Below are 8,478 nucleotides of genomic sequence, written 5' to 3'. Positions count from 1 at the left end.
ACAAAGAAGTTGTAAAGAAAAGAGGTTTCAAGAGTATATTACTGATCTAAAATAGGTCCAATTGCATTGTTGAATTTGTAAACTGAGAGATATAGCACTCAACTCTGGCAGGAAGCTGGAAATCCTGGTCTCTAAATCTAGTTGTGTTGGGACAGGTTGCAATTACTCTATGATTTTTTGGGAAAGGCACTGCTCCCTTTCCCCTCTTGCCAACCTGTAGGTGTTAGGGCAGAAACCCAGTTTAATATACTACAGGGGTGGAGGGGGCTAACTCTGAACAGGGTTGAACTGAGCTGCCACGAACTCCTAGCTCACATGAAGACCAGGACCACAGGGCATCTGCACATAAAACAAAAATCTGCACCAAAACAATCCAAATCCAGTGCAACGCCACCCCTCCCCCACCCCCACCCCCACCCGTCAAGACCCTGCTAGGTCTATAAATTTTTACAAATCAAACATGCATTTATTTATTTGGCATGATTTGTTTTACTGCGTCACAATTTATTCCAGGAAGATTTCTAGACATTTTACGAGTGGGTCAAGAACCCAGAAAAAATATGGCTTTAACTGTAACAAATGTTGGCCATAGACTAACTCTACATTATCTTAATAAACATACACTACATTCCGTTTAGAAATTTATTCCCCTGAAGGAAAAAAGCAATTAACAATGTGTTATGTTGCATTGATCTTGTTATCACTAGCTGTAAAGTTCCAGCTAAAACTAGAGCCTAATTCAGAAAAGCAGAGATCTGCAAAATGGATTGTGAGGAGTTGCAGCACCATCCCGAGGCCAGAAGAATATACTGGCATGCTTCACATACTAAGCCGGGCTTCCTTTAGTGCTTCTTCCACAAGCATTTCCAAAAAACTTGTCTTAAAGCACAGATATGGAACATTATTTGTGTAAATCATTAAATGCTAGCTAGGCTTGGTGCAGACCATCTGTGCCTCTACTTCCCCCTCTTGCTGCCGCTATTTCTTTCCCAGCCCACATGTTGCCACCTTCCCCCACCCAATGCCTTCTTGCCTGCCCACTGCCGCTGTTTCCCCCCCCCACCCCCATTTTGTTTCCCACCTCGCCTCTGGTGCCACCGCTTTCCTCTTTTCCTGCTGGCAGCTTGCTCATGAACTTTCACGAAAGCTGCCACACGTAGGATTAGCGACGGGTACGCCCAAGACAAATATATATATATTACAAAATCTGCTTCAAATAACGATGCTTTACTTTCTCATCTTTAGTGTTTCCCAAGTAACTGAACATTCATGAGGACTAAAGGGAAGATCCTTTGTATGAGATCACATGGATATAACCTCCATGAGAACCAAGCTGCACATGGCAATGTTTACATTATGGCTGTAGTTGTAGACTGGCTCTGGGTACAGCAGTCTTCACACTGAGGCTTCTCTATGTAACCTTGTATGTGGGAGGGAACACAGGGAGAAAAGAAACAGAAAGGGCCAATTCATGCAGGTGAATAATGTTCAATATCCTGCAGGGGACATGATGCAAGTCACAACCATGGACCATATTGTGGGTCTATAGCACAGACCTCAGTCTGTCATTTTGATCATTGGGGTGGCTTTGCATGGCTTCGGCTAGTGCACCAGCTGCGTCCCTTCCTTGAGAAGGCAGGTCTGGTCACAGTTACCCATACCTTAGTCACGTCATGGCTGGATTACTGTAACGCACTCTACATGGGGCTGCCCTTGAAGAATATCCGGAAACTGCAGCTAGTGCAAAATGCGGCAGCTAGGGTTTTATCTGGAGCTGCCTGGTGGGAGCACATCACACCCATTTTGAAAGAGCTGCACTGGCTACCAGTTTGTTTCCAGGTCCAATTCAAGTTGCTGTTTTTTACCTTTAAAGCCCTTAACAGTCTGGGCCCGGGATACCTGAGGGACTGCCTGCTCCCAAGGGTTGCTGCCTGCTTGACAAGGTCATCTGAGGGGGCTCTGCTCCAGGTGCCGACAATGAGGGAGGCTCGGTTGTTGTGCACGTGGACAGGGCCTTCTCTGTTACTGCCCCCAGACTCTGGAATGCTCTCCCGGTGGGTATCCGCTCCTCAGTCTCCATCACAGCTTTTAGAATGCATGTTAAATCGTGGCTTTTTACCCAGGCTTTTATACGATTGTCTCTGCTGCTGCTCTTTGTACTTTGTATTGCTTTTATGCTTGTGTTTTAAATTTTTAATCAGATTGGTTTTATATTTTTAGCTTAATATTTTAATTGTGTCTTTTTTACAATCTTGTTTTTAAATTTTGGTTTAAACCACCTTAGGATTGTTTTAATGAAAGGCGGTATATAAATTTAACAATAAATCAGTAACCGTGTAATAGAAAGAGAGTTATGATCAAGAATATTGCTTATGGTCAGCCTGGTATGTTATATTTGCAATCTTCTGGAGAGTTAGACACACCTAAGCCTGTGGAAATCAGAAGGCATATGCATGAACGTTTTCTGTAGCAGGACTTCTGCAGCTATCCAAACTTAAAAGGACTAAATCATTTGCATGTGTAATACAGGCGTACTAGTATTTTACTGCTGAAACACTATCTTGATTTACATATGGGTGTACGTGTGCTAAATCCAGATTGGATATTTTTACAAGATTCAGCGATAATTCCAAACACAGTAGTGAACCTAGTGCTAGATGAACAGCACAGACAATTTTAAAGTTTGGAATGGTTTTCTCCTTAGAAATTGTCACCAGGAGTGTCATCCCCACAGGAATTGGCTTTGGACAGTAGACACAGACAGCACCTTCCATATTCTTTTACTCACTTTAAGGGAGTGTGGGATAAGTGTTACAAGTATGGGGAAAGGAGAAACAGGTGAAAGTGAGTGTCAATTGCAGCATGCTGACATTTAGTCAGTAGGGAACAGAATCATTGTTTTGAGAGAAGAAAAAGATACATAGGTACCTTTAAATAAGGTACTTATGTATCTTTTTTATATACTCTCCGTTTTGACATACAGGAGAACTCTGTTAATCGTGGACCTGACGATTAAGCATATTCGCAGTCAGACAATTGCCACCAGACCTCAGTATATGCAGAAAAAGTAGGCATTTAAAGTATCTGTGGGTCAGGAACAGGGTTAGCCATTGCAGCTGGGTACTGTGGTTAGTACTGTTGGATAGTTGTAGTCAACAACATCTGGGAATCCCTGTTAGAGGGAAAACTGGTCGGGAATGGGTGGAAATGACCTCTGTGGTAACTTCCACCTGCCATTCTGAGGACAGGAACCATTGTAGCTTTTTGTTTGAGAGAGAGAGAGAGAAACAATATTTCCATGAAAAACCCTTTTAAAAAAAACTTTGGGGGGCATTGCTGGACAGCTGGGGACACAGAGATCATGGTAGTCCAACCTCCCCCATTTTCCCCACGTTCAGTCCATTTTTCGTCCTGTTTTTGCCATTCCTTTTGCACCATTTTCGCCCTTTTGCCCCACTGCCCCAGAAACCTAACCCCCCTCCCAATTGTCATTGCCCTAATGCCTCATTACCCAGAGTTTCACTATCTGCAGCACCCCCATGGAACAGAACAGATAATCGGGTTCTCCGGTACTCTCCGTCCCACCCACTATTCTCTCCTGCTGACATCTTCAACTCATAACAGCAGCAAGCCAAAATCACCTACTTCAAGAACGCTCGCCCTCCACTTATTAAATATTTATTTCAAATACTGTAAGTACACATTCTGTGCCAACAGATAGTACTTGAAGCACTATAGTAAATACTACTCTAGTCACTACTGTGCATCCTTCCCAGTTCTGGAACAAATGTAAATAGATGAACAGGATTCTATGCCATTCAGAGAATGAGAGACAATTAAGGAATCTTAGAATTATTTTCTTTCACAAAGTGTTATAATGTGGTACATTCAAGGAATTATCCTGGATGCTCTAATCGGAACCCAGATGTGCTTCTGCTGGAAAGATCTCTTTCTTCAAGAACTCAAGTGCTTCTTCTTTCTTCAGTTTTTGGAATTCTTGGTAATGAACCTCAATTAAAAACAACCAGAAAAGAACATCAGTTTTGGTTCTAATTAGGAAAAACTAGAAGTATAGGTGCCAACGAAAAAAAATACAATGGGTTGGAGCCTAGGCTGCTCTTATAAACAGAAGGCACATCTGTATGGGAAGGAGATGATTTCCCTCCCTTAAAATGTATATCCTGCACTTTCTCTAAAACAGATTCAGGGTGGCCTTCCTCCTGCAATTTTCCATGCCCCATAAAATCCTGTTCCAGGGGGTCCCTTGACTCTCTGGAATAGATTTTCAGGGGAGGCAGGAGAATGCTGTGCTGTTGAGGGGGTGGGAAAGTTTGCATGTGTGAGCTTCTTTCCACTGGCACTCCTTAGGTTCTCCAACCATGTGTATGTTTCCAAAACTCCTGGATTAATACGTTCAAGCACCAATTCCAAAACAACATACATGCGTACTTCACCACCTTGTTAAGCTTACAGAAAGTCTATTAAAGTTATAGAAAGTTTACAGATTTATAGCTCCTAGGTACAGGAACTCAGATATTTAAATGCATGAGTTCTTAAATAAGCTAACTCTTGCACCTAGATATCAGCTTTTGGTGGCTTATAATGTGGAACAGACAGGGTTATGAAGTGGAACAGCTAAGGTTTCCACTTACAGTTTACATCACAGAATACTGCGACACAATACCATTTTTGTTCACCTTACCAGAATCACACGATAGCCCAGAAGATTTAGGTGTCTCATCTTCAGTGCCATCCTGCCTCGGGGATGTCTTGAATTGACACAGAAGACAGTCACAGGAGCACACAACACAGCGAGCCTGTAATAAAACGGCAGTACTAGTTAACTGAACTGCACTAGTCAGAACAAGGTTACAGTTCACTGTTCACTGAAACAAAGAGCCATGATCAAGAAGACGTTGCATGCACAGGTTTGTTCCTGGGGTCACAGGAGGAGTACTGGGGCTTCTCGGCTTGGTGGGCCTGCCTCCAGCCAGCATAAAAAAGGTTGCAGAAACTTTTGCACGGTGCAGCTGATCTGCTGCATTGTATGGATCAGAGACTGGCTCTCAAACCTATAAAATATCAGGATTGTACTTTGTTACTACTACTGCCTTAGTTCGTTTGTTTGGCTTCTTCCCAATTATGTGCATGTTCAGTTGCAAATGACATTTAAATCAAACAATTTATAGTGGGGGCAGATTTCATTAATTCTGAACAGGAAGGGGCTTTTGGGGCCCTCCAAATAGGATTTCAGGGGTTGCGAGGTCACATTCTCTCTCCAGGCCCACAAAAGTTGTCAGTCAGCAGGTCTGCCGGGGCAAATTGTGAGAATAGAAAGTGGCAGCCCTTCCCTTTCCCTGGCAACTCATACTTGGGCTTCTTTGGAACTGGGGTAGGGAAGACGTTTCTGTCCCTGCCTACACTTTAGCCATCCAAGTATAAGTGAACTTGCTATGGTGAAAGCACAAGGAACAATGGTGAACAGATCTAGTTCTGATTTTTTAAAAATAAATTTATGGACAGATTTTTCTCTTTTTAAATAAGTTATTCAGGTGAGAAAATTCCACAGGCATCTTGTTTGATAGATAAATTCAGCTTGACTATAAGTCTAAACAGAAATAAATCATCACACACACATTCAGCATCCTATTGTATGCCTACAGATCAATAAAAATAAAAGGCCATATAAATAAATTTCCATTTGCTCTTGTCACTGTCTCCTGCTTGGTACTGCATGTTCATCCACAACAGAATGATACGAGTTTTGTTGACACAAAAATGCACAACACTACTTCTTTTGGGGTTACCTTTTTGCTAGCAGAAGCTTGATTTTCTGCTGACTGGACTAAATAGTAATAGCTGTTGACTATTTAGCAATAGTAATAAGAACACTAGAGATATATTGTTAAATTGACCTTATTGTTAGGAAACATTTTCCTAGTGTCTCCAGCTGAGCTTAGGAACTGCACATCTCTTTCTCACAATTTAATTCACAACCTGCAAATAAGTCCATATAAGTCACTAGCCAACAAAACAGTTGCTTGCTCACTCACATCTCCACCCACACAAGTCTGGGCTAGTCCTTTCTAGCACACATCAGTGGCCTTAAAGAAAAGAAGAACAAAACTTCTTCATATATATTTTAAAGCCTCTCTGCTTGGCTGGGTACAGGAAACTCTTACTCACTATAGCAGGGTCCTTGGATCTCCTGGGGAGCCCACGGGATAGGTCCAGGTGGTCAGTGCAAAATCTCTGCTGCACTGCATTTAATTTGCTTCCTGGTGAAGCCCAAATAAAGTTCTTGAAACTTTACAACAAGACTGCAAGTCCCCTTGGGACAGGAAAGCATCTTTCCAATCCATTTGCTATTTAAACTGCGTTGAGAACTGGTTTGTTTTGAAACGCAGAACAACAACAATGGATAACATCCACATTTTCCCTTTACTCCAGAGCAAGGAGTCCTTGCTATTGAATAAAGGAAACTGCAGATGCCACCTGGGCATTTTTCACTCAGGGCTTTTAAAACCCTTTAGCTTGCACCTTCTCTGGAATGGAGGGGGTGTATTCACCTATTGGGCAGATTTACCGCAAAGTCCCTGCAAGCTATCGAGGAGCACTTCACACACAATTCAGGTTTTTCACTGCATTTTATAGCCCAATTTATATCCAGTTTTTAAAAAGCCACTTTTTGTGTCAATTTTGAGACATCTTCTGAGTTTGCAAATAAAGCCTCACAATAAACTTGCAGTAAAGGGTTTGGAACCAGGTTACTTGAGGGAGCACCTTGTCCCATATGTCCCAACCCGGTCCTTAAGATCCTCTTCAGAGGCCCTTCTCCAAGTGCCCCTGCCAAATGAAGTGAGGCGGGTGGTTACTAGGGAGAGGGCCTTTTTGGTGGTTGCAACCCGTTTATGGAATAGCCTCCTCAGTGAGGTCCGCCTGGTTTCATCACTTTGTTCTTTTAGATGCCAAGTAGGGACCATTTTGCTCACCCAGGCCTTTTGCATTTTAAATCTAAACTAGTTGGGCCAGGCGCAGACCATCTGCGCCTCCACCCGCTTCTTCGCCCGCCCGCTACTCCCCCCCCACCTGGTGCTTTCTGGCTAGCGGGCGGGGCAGAAAGCTGGCCTGCCACCTCCTCCTACCCGCCTGCCAATTCCTGGTGACTGGCCCGGCCCGCTGCTGCCTACTATTCCTAGCGGCCAGACCGGGCTGCCGCTTGCTCCCACTGGCGGGAGCAGCCTGCTTCTTCTGCCCCCCCCCCCGGCACTTTCTGGCTGACAGGCCAGCTGGAGAGCTGGCCCGCCACCGCTTCCTGCTCCCAGTGACCAGCCCAGGCCGGCCCACAGCTGCCTCATCCCTATTTTCATTCCCATCGCTAGTCTGGTAGCCGCTTGTGAACTCTTGCGAGAGCTACCACACATGGGATTAGCAACAGGTACGCGTAGGAGAAATAAATATATAGAAGATTTTTAAGAACTGTGATTTGATTGTAACTGATTTCAAAAAAAGTTTTCAAAATTGTTTTTGAATTGTATTTTGTACTTTCTCTCCCCCCCCACTTTTTGGGGGGGTCTGTTATGATTTAATGTGTGTTTTTATTTCATGTTTTAATGTTGTGTTGTAAGCCACCCAGAGAACAATTTGTTATGGAGAGGCTAAAGAAGAAGAAGAAGAAGAAGAAGAATTATAGCCTGCTGTGTGAAGAACGCCCAGGTATTCACAAGCTTAAACTAATTGCTAAATATTTTTGCAACACAAAAAACTAAGTAAAAATTCCCTATAGCTCCAATGTACTGAAAAAGGTTTCCCACAGCAAAATGTAATTGACTTTTCACTGAAACCCTGAATCTGTCAGGAAGCAAAGTAGATCTTCATGTCTCTGCAGATGAAGTAAGGTAAACAGCTTGTGCTGCTGGAGAAAGCACAAACAACAAATTTCTAGAAGCCTAAAATCAAATAAAGGCACCTTTGAATCTTGGAATCATCTGCTGACTGATCTACTTCAGTGTTGGACACTGCAATTCTTCTGTCCGCATCAATTAGAATTTCAAAATCTAGAAACAAAGGCAAAGTATTCAGTTTTTTAAAAATATAAATGGTTATAATGTTGCCCTCTGCACTCAGGAACACTGTAAAAAGGAAAACAGTGTTTCAATAACAGTAACGTCAATACTACAGTAATCCCAATTATCAATACTTCAGATGTTCATGGTCACAAATAAAGACAGCCATAGATTCTGCTACAACCTTGGGAGAAGACAAGATTCAAAAGAAAGAAGTGAAATCAATCCAGGAGAGACTCAAATGTGCTTAGATCCACTGCATGGATAAATCTCTGTTAGGGCTCAAGTTTCGCATATTTCTCAAAGCCAGGATTTAACTCTGGAATATAGAGCACAATGGATAAAAGTTTTTCTGAGTGCATTTCCCTCACCACTGAGTAAGCAGAGGGAATACTACACATCAGGGATATGG

General features: G+C 42.9%; 1 protein-coding gene across 4 annotated transcripts in view; it reads right to left on the bottom strand.

Annotated features, from left to right (window-relative positions):
• Positions 1-3,662: 3,662 nt before the first annotated feature.
• FASTKD2 (FAST kinase domains 2) overlaps positions 3,663-8,478 on the bottom strand; it is a 33,455-nt gene continuing 28,639 nt past the window's right edge. For all 4 annotated transcript variants that reach the window (XM_053282750.1, XM_053282745.1, XM_053282744.1 and 1 more), the window contains 3 exons: positions 7,970-8,057; positions 4,703-4,817; positions 3,663-4,009 (listed from right to left, as the gene is read on the bottom strand). In XM_053282750.1, the coding sequence (XP_053138725.1) occupies positions 3,911-4,009; positions 4,703-4,817; positions 7,970-8,057 (302 nt within the window). In that variant the 3' untranslated portion in view covers positions 3,663-3,910. The remainder of the gene's footprint in view (positions 4,010-4,702; positions 4,818-7,969; positions 8,058-8,478) is intronic.

This window comes from Hemicordylus capensis, chromosome 1 (assembly GCF_027244095.1).
Source record: "Hemicordylus capensis ecotype Gifberg chromosome 1, rHemCap1.1.pri, whole genome shotgun sequence".
NCBI classification, from domain to species: domain Eukaryota; kingdom Metazoa; phylum Chordata; class Lepidosauria; order Squamata; family Cordylidae; genus Hemicordylus; species Hemicordylus capensis.
The sequence above is the reverse complement of the archived record's forward strand: the minus strand, read 5'-3'. Positions and strand labels throughout refer to the sequence as shown.